The sequence below is a fragment of the Perognathus longimembris genome, chromosome 3 (assembly GCF_023159225.1).
Source record: "Perognathus longimembris pacificus isolate PPM17 chromosome 3, ASM2315922v1, whole genome shotgun sequence".
In the NCBI taxonomy this organism is placed as follows: Eukaryota; Metazoa; Chordata; class Mammalia; order Rodentia; family Heteromyidae; genus Perognathus; species Perognathus longimembris.
Genome location: NC_063163.1, coordinates 55,825,933 through 55,845,242, shown reverse-complemented (window position 1 = coordinate 55,845,242; position 19,310 = coordinate 55,825,933). Strand labels below are relative to the sequence as shown.

At 38.9% G+C, this 19,310-nt stretch overlaps 1 protein-coding gene across 2 annotated transcripts in view; it reads right to left on the bottom strand.

The window, feature by feature from the left end:
- Positions 1–18,338, bottom strand: part of Ubl3 (ubiquitin like 3) — a 57,410-nt gene extending 39,072 nt beyond the window's left edge. The window contains exon 1 of one of the 2 annotated variants that reach the window (XM_048341573.1): positions 17,235–18,338. In XM_048341573.1, the coding sequence (XP_048197530.1) occupies positions 17,235–17,261 (27 nt within the window). In that variant the 5' untranslated portion in view covers positions 17,262–18,338. The remainder of the gene's footprint in view (positions 1–17,234) is intronic. The other variant, XM_048341574.1, reaches the window with a different exon arrangement.
- Between the last annotated feature and the right edge of the window lie 972 nt (positions 18,339–19,310).

The following is a 19,310-nucleotide window of genomic DNA, read 5'->3' as shown; positions in this document are numbered from 1 at the left end:
AGCCCTAAACACATTTTAAACTGTTTTTCAAACTACTAAAAGGCAGCACAGAAGTTTATCTTCTTATGTATGTTTCATAATATTAGGTAATTACTGCTCATTTTTAAGGAGCAATGAGAATATTGTTTTAAAAAACACTGTGTTACAGTTATAACTACTTTCAACGTCCTATGTATATGTGTAGTTTCTATTATTGATGAGGTTTTGTATCACCTTCCTATGTTTGTACCTACACTATCTCTGTAATCTTATCTGAGTATATTGGAAACCGTGTTTACTGGTATTGGAAGTAGGAAATTCAAAGGGAATACCAAATTCGAGAGACACAGGGTAAAAAAAGAGAAATAACTACAAAAGCAATACTTGCAAAACTGTTTGGTGTAAGTGAACTGAACAACTGGGCGGGGGGGAGGGAAAGGGGGGAAGGGAGGGGGGCATGAGGGACAAGGCAACAAACAGTACAAGAAATGTATCCAATGCCCAACGTATGATACTGTAACCTCTCTGTACGTCAGTTTGAAAATAAAAATGTGAGAAAAAAAAAACACTGTGTTATGTAAAATATATAATATGTATAGAAATACTTATGAATAACATATAAGTGGAATTTAATTCAGAATAATCCAGGAGGAACTAGAGCAAGTATAGATACAAATAAAACATTCCTCAAAAAATGAAGTGTTGCATAATCTCAATTCACTGACCTTGTGAATGCTAAAATCAGAAAGATTTCATTCAAATCCTATCCAAAGGTGGTGATTTACCTCTGGGGCAGAAAAGTATGGAGTGCAAGATGGAAAGGCCAAATATGATTTTTTTTTCATACTAGGAGTTCTGAGATACAGAAACACTGCCATAGAGTTCAAAGGAAACAGTTGCCTAAGAAAACTTGGCCTGGCCATGTTCATAAATGAAGTTGTAACAATGGTTCTACCAATTCAAGGCATTAGAAGTCTTGCTATATCAATTATTTTCTACAATTGATCCTGGACAATCACTAGTTACTTAAAATGATGAATTAAGATACTTGGCACTACAAATTATGTAGGCTTCTTTTTTTCAGAGCTATTTTCTAAAACAACGTATGTTCTTTTAGCAGAAAGACATCATTTTCTTTAAAATAGAAAAGTCAGAAGATAATTATATTAGCAAATTAAACAACTTAGAAAGAATACAAAGATGCTTTCTCTCTTCCAAAGAATTAGAGATCAACAATGCCAGATGGGATGAAAAGCCTATAACTCTATCACAAGACAATAATCTTGGCCAACCCACTTCCTGAACTTTTCTATAGATATAAGGATAAAACGTCAGCTACTTAGAAACACAAGGTTTTACAAATAAAGTACTACAGGAAGAATTAAAGTGTTTGGGGTTACGTCTAACAGTGTATTCTACCTCACAGGATCTCAACAAATGATCTTTTGTTGCTTTTCTAATAAAGCATCTAGTGACAGTAATATGAGTAACCCTGTAAAAGATGTACCAGAAGTTAGCCCATTCTCAGCCTTTTTTAGTGATATTGAATAAACTCTAGGTCTGCCATATTCCCAGATTCCTGGCAGTCCTGCATTTTTCACACATGGCTCTTATTTATGAAATCGTATTTAACATTTAAAAATGTTGCATCAAGTTTTTGTCCTTGAGTTGTTTTCTGACTTACTTCTGTTCCTTCATTCTAAAGACACCGGACATTGCTTAAACCAACAAATTACATAATACAAACAGTAAACTTAACCACATATTTTAGACATTTTAGTTGATACTTATGCTTATTTGCATTTATTTGTTAACTGAATGCTGCTTTTTGCACTTTAATTTGTCCACATGCATATATGAAACTATTTTTTGTTTGTAATACATGTAGGTTTTAACAGCACAATATATCTTCCTAGATGTTGTAATACATTTATTACACTGTCACAGAACAGGCTCTAGAAACAGAATGCCTGGGTATGATTCCTGGATCTGCCAGTTACCAACAAATTATAGGCTCCATGTTTTAGCTTCCTTATCTGCAAAATGGGGATCATACCTAGATTATGGCATTATAGAGCGATTTTGTGGAGTTAATATGTGAGAAGTACTTAGAATAGTGCTCACTTGGACATAAGCAATTAATACATCCTAATTAAGTTATATTTAATTACTGAAAATAAAACAGTAGGCCTTACTTAGGATCCAAAAGAACCTGTACGTAGAAACTAAGATAGCTGAGCAGTGTTTTTATGTATGTACAATTTCTTTAACTATTTGAAAGACTATTTGTTATTATATTAAACTCATCACAGAGACAAATTAAATGTCTTCTTGTGATACAGGAAAGCTTTACACATACCAGACAGAAGTTGTGTTTACTGTTTACAAATAGTCATTTAATAATAATTAAGAGTTCCTGGGTAAATAATCAAACCCAGGAAGCCAGATATAATAGTTTGCAGTTATTTTGCCCAAGTTAGCAGAAAAATCTAACTTTAAGATTTCTTAAATCAGAGATTGGGCCTCCATTGTTTTGTACAAAGGTTTGTATAGAACATGAACATATTGTACTTTCCAAAAGCATATTCTAAATCCATTTGAAGTTTTATAAAGTTATCTGAAATGTATGTTACTAAATTATTTAGCACATTTACAAAATTAATAAATTTGCAAGAAATTTCTACCATTCTAAGTTATTTAAAAATATTAAGATGACCTTTTCAAATTAAGAAACTTACTCTTGCAGCTAAAATTGTATTTAGATATACACAAGGTTCTGTCTGAAAACACCTCCCCTTTAGCACCTGTGGCTATTGTTGGTGCCTTTCTCAGGTAATTATACTTTAGGCAAGTTACCCAAGTTTCATTTGGAAACAAGAAAAAAAGGATCATTCAGAGTAGACTGGGTCTATCTGACATACATAGGCACCCCAAAACAAGTTTGTAGCCCAAGTTAATGAGGAAAAAAATGAGTCCACACTGGATAGCAGAACACAAAAGCTATAAGCCAAATAAAAACTAATATGTCTGGCAGAAGAAACAAGCATATTAAAAAGAAACAAATCCAATGAGGCAATTTTCCTGTCTATCCAGAATATGGCTCCCCAAGATAGTTGCAGGTTTGCTCCCCATCTCCTTTGGATCTTTGCACACATGACTTCCTGGTGAGCCTCAACCTCATCACAGTATTTAAAGTACACAACATGCTTAGTACTCCTCACTCCCTTTTCTGCTTTATTTTTCTCTGCAATATTTATCACCATCTAAGATACTATTTTGCTTTTTAAACAAATGGTGTATCTATTATTTAAATAGCTCTATGGAGGGAGGGAAGGTTGTCTGGTGCATTTACACTATACAATAAAGAGACTAAAAAAGGTGTCTGGCATGTAGGAGGTCTTCAACAAACACTTGTTGACTGGATGAACAATGTGCAAAAATAAAAAAGACAGGGTTGTTGTATGTAGACTAAGAATAAAATTATACCTAACATGAAAATTCTTGTATTTTTGAGTCCTAAAATTAAAAAGATATATATACACACGTACCCAACAGTTCAATATTTTACAAAATACATAAAGTTAATTAACTCAATAGGAACATAGCTTTAAATATTTAAGGCCTATTTAAAGCACCAAAGCTCAGTTAACACTTAACTTCCATTATAAATTTCAGTCTTTCTGGTTATTAGTAAACAGTAAGCAAAGATAAGAAGTTAAAGTATCATTATTAAAATAATCATGACCATCAACTTCATGATATAAATATACACACATATATGTACATAATATATACATATTACACACACACACACACACACACACACACACACACACCATATGACACCAAAAAAGTGAGGAATGGTTGAAAAGTTTTGAGGAAAAATTCCAAGACGACAAAACAAAACAAAACAGCTAGCTAACTTCAGGAAAATTATCACTGAACTTCACTTTCCTCATCAATAAAATGCAGTTAACACCACATTTCATTATACTTTTTTTGAGGATTAAATCTGTTTTAAGTGGGCTGGGAATATGGCCTAGTGGCAAGAGTGCTTGCCTCCTACACATGAAGCTCTCAGTTCAATTCCCCAGCACCACATATATGGAAAACGACCAGAAGGGGCGCTGTGGCTCAGGTGGCAGAGTGCTAGCCTTGAGCGGGAAGAAGCCAGGGAAGGTGCTCAGGCCCTGAGTCCAAGGCCCAGGACTGGCCAAAAAAAAAAAAAAAAAAAATCTGTTTTAAATCATGGCTTGGTGTGCACTAGTCACTGATTCCTTTAACCCAAAATCTTTTTTTCTGCCAGTTGTGGGGCTTGAGCTCAGGGCTTGGGTACTGTCCCTGAGCATTTTTGCTCAAGGCTGGTCCCCTACCACTTGAGCCACAGCTCCAATTCCAGCTTTTTGAGGGTTACTTCAAGATAAGAGTCTCATGGCCTTTCTTGCCTAGGCTGGCTCTGAACCTCAATCCTCAGATCTCAGCTTCCTAAGTAGCTAAGATCACAGGTGTGAGCCATTAGCACCCAACTCCAAAAACATTTCTGAAGAGCCTACCATATTAAAAACAAAACATAAAAACAATACTAATATTAGTTGTTGGGCAAAAGAAAAAACATATCTACCTATAGCCTACTAAGGAAGATAAATCAAAGAATTAAAAGTGTAACACATGCTACTGATTGAGATGTGACAGAAAAGCTAAGAAGGTACCACTCATGCACAGAAAAGCGCACTGACAAGGGTCCTTAGGCAAGACATCTATGATGTTCAAACATTCAACACTGTGAGAAAGAGCTTGCATTATGTGTGAGGACCTGTGTGACAAAAGCATATTAAGTCAAAGAGATAAAATCCTGAAGATAGGAACCAAATTATTCAAAATCCTGAAGGGTTGTGGTAAGAGCTGTGGTTTTTACCTGATGAAAATTTACTTTTCAGTGGGAACATTCAAACTATTTTGTACAAAGTATTACAAGAGAAATGTGGACTAAAGTAGGACTAGTTTCAAGACTAACGGTCTGCGAAACAGAGACATGGCACCTGAAGAGAAGTAGATGAGTTCCATATATACTGGAAAGGCTGATAGGGCAATAGGAAAAGAGAAGTATCAATGTTGACCCAGAGATATATTATATTTAATGATGTTTGGCTGATGGCACCATAAAAAGCAGCAAAGTGTCGGACGCTGGTGGCTCATGCTTGTAATCCTTACTACTCAGGCAGCTGAGATCTGAGGACTGGGGTTCAAAGACAGCCTGGGCAGAAAGTCCATGAGACTCTTATCTCCAATTAAGCACCAGAAAACCTGAAGTAGCACGGGAGCTCAAGTGGCAGAGAGCTAGCCTTGAGCTGAAGAGCTCAGGGACAGCACCCAGGTCCAGAGTTCAAGCCCATGACCACCACCACCAACAACAATAACAAAAAAGCAGCATAGTTATGTATTTAATTAATTTTAGTTATTCTTAGCTAAAAGAAGAATGTGGCGTGTGTGTGTGTGTGTGTGTGTGTGTGTGTGTGTGTGTGTGTTAATACTGTAGGACAAAACAACAAAAACTGAAAAGTCCTGTCATGAGAGAATATCAGATCAAATTTCCCACTATTTGAAGAGAGGAAGAGAAAGCAATAGTCAGCAGCACAGGAGAAGCCAAGGAGCCCTTAAAGAAGGAAAGCATACTGAGATTTCCCCTACCCATTCCCTGCAGGTATTTGTCAATCACTAGTAGAAAGCAAAGCAAAGGGAGAACAGCATCCTAGAGCTTCTATCAATCTCATGAGGACCTGAAGACAAGAACTGGAATTGTCAAAGTTAGGCAGGAATTGAGGATCCCAGACTACTGATCCTTACAAGGCCTACATTTTGCTCCATCTTAAAACTCCAGCATGTTATTTTTTAAAGTAGAAGTAAAGGTAAAAGCAGAAAGTAAAATTGTAATTTTAAAAATTGGCTCCTTAAAAGCAGAGCACACAAATTACTAATAAGCAAAGTAGCAATATGATAAAACACCATAAATGTCAAAATGCTAATTAAAGACATTGTGAAAAACCTTAAGCCAACTTGGAAAATTTGTATGAAATGGACAAATTTTTTTTTCATTTTCTAAGTTTTATATAAGCTAAACACTTATATAAAACTTCTCAAAACTGACAAAGAAATAGAAAATATGAATAGTCTTGCATGTAATGTAGAGATAGAATCAATAGTATTTACAAGAACACTGAAGGTGGCTTCCCCACAGAATTCTTTTGATTTCTTTGGGATGAAATAAAATCAACATCCACAAACTCTTCCAGAGAACTCAAAAGACATTTCCCAGCTCAATTTATGAGATCAATGCAATCTTAATAACTAAATCTGTCAAAAATTTTACAAGGAATTAAAGTCGCTAACTAATCTCTTCCATGAACAAAAATGTAAACATTTGAAGTATCTAGCATATTTAAAAATACAATGCAGCCAGGTGCGGTGGCTCACACATGTAATCCCAGCAATCAGGAGGGTGAGCAGGTGGATGTAGAATTGGAGGTAGAATTGGGCTAGCTACATAGTGAGTTCCAGGCCAGACTGGATACAGTAAAACTTGGTCTCAAGGGAAAAAAATTATTTATATTTATAAATGTGAAACACTTATGTATCATATATAAAGTTATCTTATGTAGCATGTAACAAGTACTACATATTATATGCATATAAATTTACTGTATATGTATAAATGTATATAAATATATACACATATATAGTGCATAAGTGAAAAAATCAGATGTCATCTGAAAATTTAAGGTTGTTTTTTTTTTATTTTTAAGGATGTTTTTAAATTGGTAAATATGTATCTTCCTCTTACCTATCCAGAAAAAAAATTATCTTTTAGTACAGTAAGAATTCCTAAGAATTTTATCCTCAAGGGTAACATCTAAAATACAAAGATATGTTTAAGAATACCCCCATTAAATAATTTTTTATGATCGTGTCTATGATTTAAATGTTTCCCTAAATCCAAAATGTACTGGAAATTCAATCTCCTTAATGAAAGTGTTAAGTGGTAAACCCACCTTTAAGAGATGATTACATTATGACACTACCTTCCTCAAAGCCATTATTAATGAACAGGTTACAGTTCCCCTTCCTCTACTTCTTTCACTCTCTTCCCTCCTTCCCTTCCTCACTCCTTCACTGGATATGTATTATCCAGAAAACTGACTAAAATAGAAAACAATGCTCAATACATTATGGACATTAGCTAAACAATTTATATACATCTACCTGGATCAGTTAAAAAATTACACCGTGGTTCTATACTTATATTCATGAGTGAAGTTCATAATATACGACCTAAATGAAAAATTGTTCTAAGGCAAAACCAGTTATTTTATGTTGAAGAAAAACATTTTCATGAGAACATTTTGTCTAGACACAATTAACTGCCACCTTAATTTAAGGACATAAATGAGATATAATGCCAAACTTCAACAACTTTGTTCAGCAGGAAGAACATTTTCTTTTGAAAGTCTAGTCATAAAATAAATCCAGTCATAGAAAATTGCCTATAGAAAACAGACCATAAAAATGCTACTAGATTTGAATATATTCAAAGAGTTAAGTTTACAGGAACATTGTATAACAAATATGCACATAAAAGGATATATAGGCACAGAGGAAGAAAAAGGAAAAGGTCATTCCAGCTAGAGGGCAACAGACTACCCAAAACAGGCTGGGACCAACAGGGCTGAGGAAGATGACCACAACTAACTTTCCTTTGCTTCATTATAAAGGTGCTTCCATTATAAAGGTGCATTGAAAAACCGTCTTTCTGTCATGTACTAACCTCATGACTCAGCCAAAACATCCCACAGAAGAGCAAAACAGGGGTGAATAAACCCTATTCCGGAAATTCCTTACCTTTTCCTTCACCTTACCTTACAATTTTCTCCTCCATTAAAGTTTGCCATAAAACAGCCATACAAAATGCAAGTGACTCTCTTGAGAAGCCTGAACTTCCTCCAGTGTGTACTTTCACCCTGTAATCAAACCTCCAATTCTTTACTTAGTCTTGTCTCTGAACGTAAAGATCATGGAGACAGGGTAGACATGACAATCTGCTCTTTTTTTTTTTTTTTCCAATTTCTCTCTCTCTCTCTCTATATATATGTATTTTTTTATTGTCAAAGTGAAGTACAGAGGGGTTACAGTTTCATCTGTAATACAGTGAGTACATTTCTTTTTTTTTTTTTTTTTTTTGGCCAGTCCTGGGCCTTGGACTCAGGGCCAGAGCACCGTCCCTGGCTTCTTCCCGCTCAAGGCTAGCACTCTGCCACTTGAGCCACAGCGCCGCTTCTGGCCGTTTTCTGTATATGTGGTGCTGGGGAATCGAACCTAGGGCCTCGTGTATCCGAGGCAGGCACTCTTGCCACTAGGCTATATCCCCAGCCCCAGTGAGTACATTTCTTATCCAACTTGTTACTTCCTGCCTCATTCCAACCCCCACTTCCCTCATCCCTATTTCTCTCCCCCCATGAGTTGTACAGTTGGTTAACACCATAAGGTTTTGTAAGTATTGTTGTTGCATTAGTTTGTCTTTTTATCCTTTGTCTTTCGGTTTTGGTGTTCCCTTTCCTAATTCCAATACATGTATATACAATATCCAGGGTATTAAAAATCAGTTACAGTGCTATCAGGAGAAAAACCACGTAAAGGGAACATGGAAAAAGAAGGAAAAAAAAAGAAAAAGAAGGGCATGGTTTCATATGGCATGTTGAAAATAACTACGTGATTATACACTTGTTTTTATAACTTGAAGTTCATTTTGCTTAGGATCATGTGTTCATACTGGCATAGCTCTTAAGCTACTGTTATCTTTTTCTAGGACTATCCTAGACATGTACTAGTTATTCCCTATGAGGGGAACCATAGAGTTCATGTTTCTTTGGGTCTGCCTTACTTACTTCACTTTCCACATCTTTCCATTTTCTTATGAATGGGGCAGTGTCATTCTTTCTGATACAGGCATAGAATTCCATTGTGTTTATGTACCAAATTTTCTTGATCCACTCATCTACTGAGGGGCATCTGGGTTGGTTCCATATCTTAGCAATGACAAATTGTGCTGTGATGAACATAGCTGTGCTGGTGGCTTTAGTGTGTTCTTGTTTGTAATCTTTTAGGTAGATGCCCAATAGTGGGGCTGCTGGATCTTAGGGGAGCTCTATGTTTAGCCTTCTGAGGAACCTCCATACCGCTTTCCATAGTGGTTGAACAAGTTTACACTCCCACCAACAATGTAGTAGGATTCCCTTTTGGCCACATCCCCTCCAGCATTGTTATTACTACTCTATCTTTCAGACCTCCTAGCCTTCACCCACAAGGGACAAAAAAATTAAAAGATCTAATAAACTTTAGCAATTAGTAAGATCTAACTAACTTCAGCAATCAGTAAGACAACCAATGTTCATCAAAATATTCCAATTCTAGAGTTAAAAATGTATTTTAAGGAAATATAAAATGGTTCACATCTCTATGTGGGGCAGCAAGATATTGGGAAGGAATCTAGCTACTACTTAGGAAAATGTGCTGAAGGTCTGTTCAGGTATGGAGGGGAAGGGTGCAGAATACTTATCACTATGCCACCAGACCCAGATTCCTACTCAAATTTAACATTTTTTCCAGAGTGAACTCAACACTCTCCCCCACTCCCTTTCTGGTCCAATACTGGTGTCTGAACTGAAGGGTCTCCCACTAGGGCCCTGCCATTTTGCCATTTTTGTTCAGGCACCCCTACCACTTGGGCTATACCTCCATTCCAGCTCAAATAGATATCTCCGTTTCTCTAAAGCTGAGGTGAGAAAGTAACAATGAGCTCCTTTAATCAGAATTCTATGGGTGCCTGAAATAAATTGACGAAACCAATAAAAGAAACTGGTAGCAGTTTCTCCCTAGGCCACACCACAACCCTAAAAAGGACTACACTCCTTTTCTGAGTGCTTAGTGTTTCATGGTACTTTTCCCCAGCTTCCTTCCTTCTACTTCTTTTTTTTTTGGCCAGTCCTGGGCCTTGGACTCAGGGCCTGAGCACTGTCCCTGGCTTCTTCCCGCTCAAGGCTAGCACTCTGCCACTTGAGCCACAGCACCGCTTCTGGCCGTTTTCTGTATATGTGGTGCTGGGGAATCGAACCTAGGGCCTTGTGTATCCGAAGCAGGCACTCTTGCCACTAGGCTATATCCCCAGCCCCCCTTCTACTTCTTAAACAGATTGAAAGCCACCAATGCCAACTGACCGCCACTTCACGTGTGCTAACGTTCAATCCAGAATCAATTCAATCCCGTAGTTTCAAATTCAAATCCTTCAGTATAGCCTAATCCCCACCAAAAACCCCTCCAACCTCCCCTCTGAGTCTCTCTGCAAAGTTCCCTTGGCAAACTTTCTTCCTTGCTGAAGAAGGCTATCCTTGTCAAATGAAATGCTATGTAAAAATGTCATGCTTTTGCCTAGTAAATAGTAAGTAAAAACAACCTCTTTGAACTCAAAGTAAAGCCATGTGTGCAATTTTTATTGTTAAGATAATTTCCTAAGTTTTATACTATATCAAGAATCTGTGTCTTGGGCTGGGGATATGGCCTAGTGGCAAGAGTGCCTGCCTCATATACAGGAGGCCCTGGGTTCGATTCCCCAGCACCACATATACAGAAAATGGCCAGAAGTGGCGCTGTGGCTCAAGTGGCAGAGTGCTAGCCTTGAGCAAAAAGAAGCCAGGGACAGTGCTCAGGCCCTGAGTCCAAGCCCCAGGACTGGCAAAAAAAAAAAAAAAAAAGAATCTGTGTCTTGCCGGGTATGGTAGTACATGGCTATAGTCCCAGCTACCTGGCTGTCTTGAGTCCAGGAATTCTGTCACCCTAGGGCAATACAGTGGAGAGCCCTCCCCACCTCCTCCCCTCCCTACAAAAGAAAAAAGAAAAAAAAAATCTTTGTAAAACACTGCTAATAGGAACCACCACCACCAACCAACGAAAAAATGAAATGCTAAACAACCAAAATAAATAGGGCTAAGTCCATGAAATAAACCCACATCACAGGGTGTTGGCACCCCTCTACATGTTAGAGTGGCTTTTAAATTTTTTGACTGAACACTCCTAACCATAAAATACTTTATTTGCAGTATGTGTATTCTCTTATGAATCATATAGATGTTTATCATAGAACTCGTACTAAGATAGAAATTAAAGGTAAAAATGTTTAAATTTTTACTTTATTAATAACTATTTTGAGTTCATTTTACTCTTAAAATCCTTAAAATAATTGTTCTTGTTGGTGATGGTAGTATATGTTTTTGCTTTTTTTTTCTTTTTGGGAGGGTAAAGTAGGGAGTATAGGAAGGGAGGGACAAATGCAAAGGGTGAACAAATAAATACAATCATACTATCAGTATATACTATGTGGAAAATGACCTATGTAATTTGTGGGCTGAGAGGGAGGGGAAAACTGAGGGGAAGTAAAGGAAGAGATGACATTGTCCAAAAAATGAAATATACTTATTACCTGGTTTATGAAATGATAGCCCCTCTGTATAACATCTTAATAATAACAATAAAATTATTTTAAGAATATTCCTGATAACATATTAAACAAGCAGTCTGTTACTGAGTGTGCCCATTTTGCAACATTTTGGGTTTCACAATCTGTGAAATTCAATCAATTTTGAGAGATGGCTTTAAGAGCTGTCTTGTCATAACTGAAAAACCTAGGTCATGCAGATTCATGGATCCATATAGTATAACATACTATCACAAGCTTACTAAATCAGTATACAACCTTTTTTATTCTAAATATATAAATTTTTTATTGAAAGTCAGTTGCTAAAGCCTTATTTTTGCTGATGTCAGATGTTTTTGTAAAGTAAATAAAATGTGTTGCTGTGTTTTCAATAAATGAATGGGTCCAAAGTCCCCACACAAAAGGTAATTTTTCCTCAATGGATTGGAAATATCTAAACATACTTTCAAAATGTTCTTCCCATAGCATTGGTTTCTTCTGTAAAGCGAGGTACCTCTCACCTAGCACTTAAAACACATAGGGCTAGAGGCATGCTCAAGTGGTAGGATGCTCGCATAGCGATTGCAAGACCCTAAATTCAAACTCTAGTCTTGATGAAATAAAAAGAATAAAATCCCAATTCTGCCATGACAACACAAATTGGTGTTTTCCCCAAAATCCTTGTTAGCACACTAATAAGTCTCTTCTTACAAAAAAGATCAGCATGTTTTTAATAAGTGTAGAATTCATCTTTAAGTTCTACAACCCAAATTCTTTGACAGTAAAATCCTCTGTCATGTCAAAATCAAGTATCACAGCTTCTTTAAACATACTTTTTTTGTTTTTTTGGCCAGTCCTGGGCCTTGGACTCAGGGCCTGAGCACTGTCCCTGGCTTCCTTTTTGCTCAAGGCGAGCACTCTGCCACTTGAGCCACAGCGCCACTTCTGGCCGTTTTCTGTATATGTGGTGCTGGGTAATCGAACCCAGGGTCTCATGTATACAAGGCAAGCTCTCTCGCCACTAGGTCATATCCCCAGCCCCTTTAAACATACTTTTAAGGTCACTATATAATAAAGACATTTTGAAACTTTGAGAAAGTTATTATGTTTCTATTGGCCTCTACAAAATTCCCATGCCTTCCCTCAGTAAACCCCCTTATGTAACCACTTTAGTGTGGATCTAGCAAGTCTCAGAGTCAATCTATAGATTAATACAAGAGGCTCTTCCTACTTGGGGGAGCACAAAATACTTAGAAGTACTAATACTTTTATTCTCACATCTCAACTGATTTGCCTCACCTCACTCTGAAAACTATGGATCTAGTCAAGGGGTACATATAAAACCTTACACTCTATGCCAAGACTTGAGGAGAGCCTTCCTGACTAATAAAACTATGTAACACAGTGTAGTAGGCAATGTAGTAGTATGCATGTAACTGCATAGTGTATGCGAAAAACGCTAAACAGAATTAGTATTATTCATAGTGACTTTAAGACATTGAAAATCAATTAAACTAACCTGAGTAAGGTAATACATTAGCTATAACCCCACCACTTGGGAGGCTGAGGCAGAGATACCTAGTTTGAGGTAAGTTTGGGCTACATAATGAGTTTTGAGATCAGATTGAGCTACATGGTGAGACCCTATCCCCCCAGACCCCCTCAAAAAAAAACACAAACCAAAAAAAACCCTGAAAGTGACGCTTAGTATATTCCACTTAAACAAATTAAGAGATTAACAACCACAACCTGGGTATTTCAAACCACAACCTTCATGTCTTCAGAAAATTCACTGATTCAGAATGACGTTACCAAAAGTGTCTAGGTTACCATCAACCCTAGTTACTTTCATTTTTCCCCTCAAAATAAGAAGAATTTGAAAACGAAATAGCATATAGAATTAGATGTTTGTCTTCTAAAACACATTTACTACCAGAGCCATCAACACTAAATCCAGTAACTTAATTATGTTGAACCTTTAATATTACATTTTCATAATACACAGACATTATAAACTTCATATTTACTAGTAGTAATAGGGAATAATATTTACATTTTTTAAAAAGTTAATATTACATTTTCATAATACACAGACATCATAAACTTCATATTTACTAGTAGTAATAGGGAATAATATTTACATTTTTTAAAAAGTAACAAAAGACTATAGTAACAGTTCATTAGTGAAAAAAGTCAACAATTTTTAAGTATCCTGTTTTAGAAATCATGGAAGATAAAACACATCTAAGATGCTATGACCATATAAATTTGATGTAAGTGTAAGAAGAATGCCAAAAGCACTAAAGAAATATGATTCACAGAAAGTATAATACTACTGTGGGCTAAGATACATGAGTTAGGTAGAATTCAGAGCTCAAAGCTGAGAGAAATTGTTTTCTCAATAAAACATCATATTCAAAACCAACTAATTTAGAGAAACATTCAATAGAGATACATTATGAAGTTATTCTTTATATGTAAAACTCTTTAGCTTCATAAAATCTCCCAATTTAGTGTTGAAATGAATCTTAACAGGAGAAAGGTAAACGAGCAATTATACTGAAGTATTTTTAACTCATTAAAATTTAAGAATGTTCTGTTCTCTGAGTCTTTTCCTATGATACCCTACATATGTCATTTCACTTTAACTTGGAAATGTGATAAAAGCTCACTTTAGGAGATTCATTTTAGTAATTTCCTGTCCACAAGAGGGCTCCAATATTTCTTCCATGAATAGGAGACAATAAAAATTGCAATTAAAATATATTCTAATATTAGTCATATGGCATATACTGGGGAAAAAGGTGTATTGTTCTTGCATTTAACCCTACTACAAAATTATTACATCACTAACAATTTCAACATTTTAAAAAAAAGATTCAGTGGTCTAGCTGTTTTAGCAACTGAAATCTTTCAAATACCATCAATGCTTTGCCATTGTTCTCACAATTTCTTAAGCACTAGTTTCCAATGTAATAGGTATCATAAAGTATAATTTTACCCAAAGCCCAAAGTGGTTTCCCAAATGTTGTATAAAATATTTTTTTAAATACAAGACTTTATCTTGATAACCTTCCCGGTCCAGAAAGCAAAATTACTGCCTTATCTACCCAATCTTAAATGTCTTCATGCAAACTACAGTTGTTAGCATAACTTGATTCCTGCAGATCAGAAAAAATGAGGCCTCAAACACAAGACATATCAAATGTTTAAAAATAAAATTTCAATGTGAGAAATGTGAGGTCTGTTTATGAAACAAAACCTGGTGCTACGATATTGATTTTTAAACTGAGCACAATCATCATCAAACTGCACCAAAAGCACCAATTGATTTAACAATTACTGTTAACTCTAGGAAGAAGATCGCTAATGAAAACATGACAGGTTACAACTTCACCACCCCACCCCATCTCCTGGACAGGATTTTCCAACAAGCACCATTAAAATGTAAGAGCATAACATTTGTTTCTAAAAATCTCATAGGAGCTGTCAACACTTAGAAAGCTTAATATTGTACAACTCTGCAAAATTATGCATTTGTACATGCAAGTTTAAAGGACTGTAACAGCTCACACTCTTATCACTTTAGAGTTTACAGCAAGGGAAATGTTAAGTTTCTGAAAAAATGTGGGAGTGGTAAGATCCAGCCTTTCAAATTTAAAGAGTGCTAAATTGTTCTTGAATATGAAGTGAAATTAACTCAATTATTGGTATGGGAAGTTTAACAAATATGAAGGATTAAACAACTTCTAGCCAATGTTTAGCATATTTCAAAAAGTTAGGGACTCTTAAGTACATATCAAATGAAGACACTTCTAAGGCAAAAAATGCAGTGCAAACAAATAGCAAATAAAGGTTTTAAAAAAGGCAAGCAACAATCTTAACTTCCAGTAAGTTAAACATGAAACACCAAAAACATTCGGTACAAACTGGCGTGTACAATACCTCAATACCCACTGTGAAATAGCATCACTGGGGCATTATATGTTTATTACATAATTCTGCTTTGCCCTTGCATATCACCTTTAATCAAGGGATCTCAAAGCACCACAGAATGATCAAGGCCCTAACATACAGTCTAAAACAAATAGCCAGATTTTACCATTGCCGCTATTAATAAAACCTTGTCCCTACTTCCCAGTCCCCAGACCGCAGCACAGCTTCCAATCCCTCCCTCTCACTTAAAAGGGGTATTCCCCAAAGCATCTCAATTTGCTACTGATGTTAGCACTTTCCAGCTTTTCTTCTTTCTTGGGCCTAAAGGAAGGATTGGCACTGTTTTAATGACACAAATCTATTCCATTACAACTTCTGTGACAGGATAAATGGTACTCGGGTGACCACGGCTTAGCACTGTGCTTGAGGATAGAAAATGGAGGCGAGAGCAAATCTTTGCCGGAGGCAATTGAGCCCACAGATCAGATCACTCATCAGGCACAGGAAATGCTATTTCCCTGCTTGGTCTAGAGACCTCTCCAGGCAACTTCAAGAGCAGCCGTGAAGGAAACCATGTCAGTCAGCTACTCAATCCGGAAGGAGACTATTCTCAAGTGTGTACCCAGGAGGGAAAAGAAAACTCGGGATGCTAAGTGTAGGTGGGTTGTGTGGCCACCAAAAAACGGAACGTCTGTTCCTTTACGTTTAAATAGTGCATTAGGAAAAGCAAACATAAGCAGAATGTCTTTAAACCAAGGTCATTTAGTTATTTTAAACTCTGTAAAAGAGGTTTCTTCCTATAGAAATAGCTGATTAAAATAATTTTAATCATGGGTAAATTTCAATTTTATGTTTTTCATTGGAACCTACAAGCATTCAAAGTCAGCTTAACTGTGGGAGTATAATCACATTAACTGCAATTCTTTCACAGGCAGGATTATTCCTGTTCTTGTTCTCTATGTCCTGTGTCCTTAGGACTGCAAACTGGAATCTACACGCCCACAAACCCACCCCCAGCCTGGACAGCCTGCACCATAACTGTTAGTCAACCTACTCAAAACCTTAACCTTCCAAAAACCAAAGAAAAAGCGTCAATAATCGAGTACTTTTTGTTTCAAGTCCTCAGCACTGAGTGACCATGGCTTCATAACTGTTTCATTCCCTTTAAAAAGTCTAAAATGTAACGTGGCTAAATGTGTGTTACTAAGAAGCCCTGGGTCGCAGTGCCAACTCAACAGTCAGCCTAGGTTGGTGAAAATTCTAAACATTTTAATGTTTCTGTTGTCAACCTTGTTAATCCAGATACTTCCGAAAGCTCACCGCATATTCGACTCCACTTTTCCCTAACAAGGTGGGAATCCCTGTTTTTGAAAATTGTCAAGACTGAATCGACTACATTTATGACCTCTGGGTCATCGAGCAAGAGTTCCCGTCCCAGTCTACCGATGTCTCCAGAACCACGCCTGTCCTCGCTCGGCTGTCAACTGACGTTTTCAGAAGCGTTAAAATACAAGTGCTCAGAGGCTTCCAGCCAAATGGGGAACAATTTCCTCCCCTTGGAGCCCTAGCTACATCTTTCTCCACTCCCTTTAAAAGACTTCGAAACCCTAAGTAAACGAGAGAAGTCGTTATTAAACAGTTCTTTCTAAAAGAAGGAAACCAGAAGCGCCAACTTCTCCAAATCTCCCAGCACGGTGGTTTTTCGACCGTGTCCAGCAAAAATCGCCCCGCGCCTGCGTCCTTTCAGATGAAAGATTAGAAACCACAATTAAATCAGTGTCATAACTTATCATTCACTTACCATATCCGCCGGGACATTACTGGACATCTTGCCGGTTTGATATAGACCCAGATGTGTACGCCGAAAACACAGACACACCGTCACACAAAAAAAGATCCGAAAAGTCTTCAAGCTTTCGAAATTTAAAAAGAAAAATTCACAATTTTGATTGGTTCGAGATGTGCTTTCCAAAACAATAACAACAAAAAACGATAAGTTATTTCGGAGCCCAAGTGTCTGCCTGGTCCAGGTGGTTGTGCGAAGAACAATCCCCAGAAGCCGAGTAGTGGCTGGAGCGAGGAAACTCTCAGGACAGCAGGGCAGTCCGTGTCCCCGTCGTCGTCGTAGTCGTCGTCAGTAGCAGCAGCAGCCCCTGGACCGGCCGTGCCAGGTGGACGGAGCCGAGTGACACACGGACATGGAGCGGTGTGGGAGGGGGTTAAATCCGCCTTCCTCCTTTCCCAGCCCCGGCAATGATTCACACTCGTTCCCGAGTCAAGTCCTCATTAAGCAGGAGAAAAATGCCCCGGCGTGGATGTACACAGATAACTATGTGGCCACACATGGACGCGTGAGCGGTGAGTGGCCCGCCGAGCAGTGGCCGGCGCCGGCCGCGCAGCGAACCCGGGGAGCCCCGCGCGCTCGGCCGCCGGGTGGGGAGCGGGGAGGGGGGAAACGGCTCAACTCGCGCCGCCGGGGCGGAGAGCCGGGCCGCGGAAACCCGCGCTCAAGGGCATTTAACTAGTTGGGAGCCGGACAGCAAGCCGGGACGGCGAGCGCGGGAGGCGCTCGAGGCCGGACAGGGGCCACCCTGGACGGCCCCCTTCCGGGGACTCAGGCCGCGCGTGAGCCGGGGGCTCAGGCCGCGGGCGCCGCCGAGCTGTAGCGAGGGTCCCGGCGCATCGTCTCCGGCTCCGCGGTGCGGCTCCACTGCCTCCGCCTCCCGCGGCTCCGCCTTCCCCCAGCCCTCCCCGGCCTCGCGAGCTCCGCCGACGCCGCCGACTGGGGCTGCTCCCCGGAAGCGTCCGGGTCCTCCCTCTCCTCGGCCCAAGAATAGTTCCCCCTCAGAGCTTCGTCTCCCCTCCTCCTCCCCCCCAACTTCTCAGCCGCCCCACACGCCGCGGCCGCCTCCTGTCATCGCCTCTCAAACTAACATGGCGACGGCGGCGACGGCAGCCTCCGCGCGCGTAGGGGACACCGGGAGAGCGCGCCCCCTCCCCGCAGTCGCCGCCCCCGGCTTCCCTCCCTCCCTCTGCGGACACCCAGTGCGTCACAACGGAGACCACCCTCGAGCATCATGGGAAATGTAGTTCTCACGTAGGCTGGGGGGGAGGGGCAGCAGAAGGCGTCCTTGTGGGACTGGAAGCCACGTCCCCCATAGCAACAGTTACTAGGAAAGGAAAACTCCCTTTTTCGTGGCTTTAGCCCAGCGGCAGCCCCGGAGTTAGGCGATCCCGGTACCTGCTTGCTACCTACCAGGAGTGAGTGCTGTGATCGTGCCAGTTGTTGGTGAGGAAATAATTCGACATGGAAAAATTCGCTCTAGCGCAGTGTGCACAGAGTTAAAATAGACTATGTCTCGCAGCCGAAGCATTCATTTTAATTACAGCACGCTCTCCACATCCTGCAATCTCAAACCCTGCTGTAGAGTGGTTTCGTCTAGGTCTCGTCAAACATTACATTATGAGGATCTGAAACAACCATTGATTTCCAATAAGGTCGTAGGAGTTCAACAGGAACAAGGATCTCATTAAGCAGTGAGAATGTTTGGACCTGAGTTTCTTGAAGACCCAGGGCCACAAAGACAACAATCTACTTAATTGAAATTAAGAAAAACTATTGGATACAATAGTGGTATCATGCCAAATCTATATCAGGAAATAGCTACTACAAATTATAGGTGGATTCTCCTGGTAACCTGCTTAATCCCCAAATTGTATTTAACTGGTAATTGAGTTGAATTTAAAATAGCAGGGGGGGGGAATGCTATATCATTGAGAGACTTAGGTGGACACATACCCTAGATTTTAGGATCAGGATGCAGGAGCCACAGAGAGCCACCTGAATCCTTATTTGTACTTTAGGAATGTCAGTGGA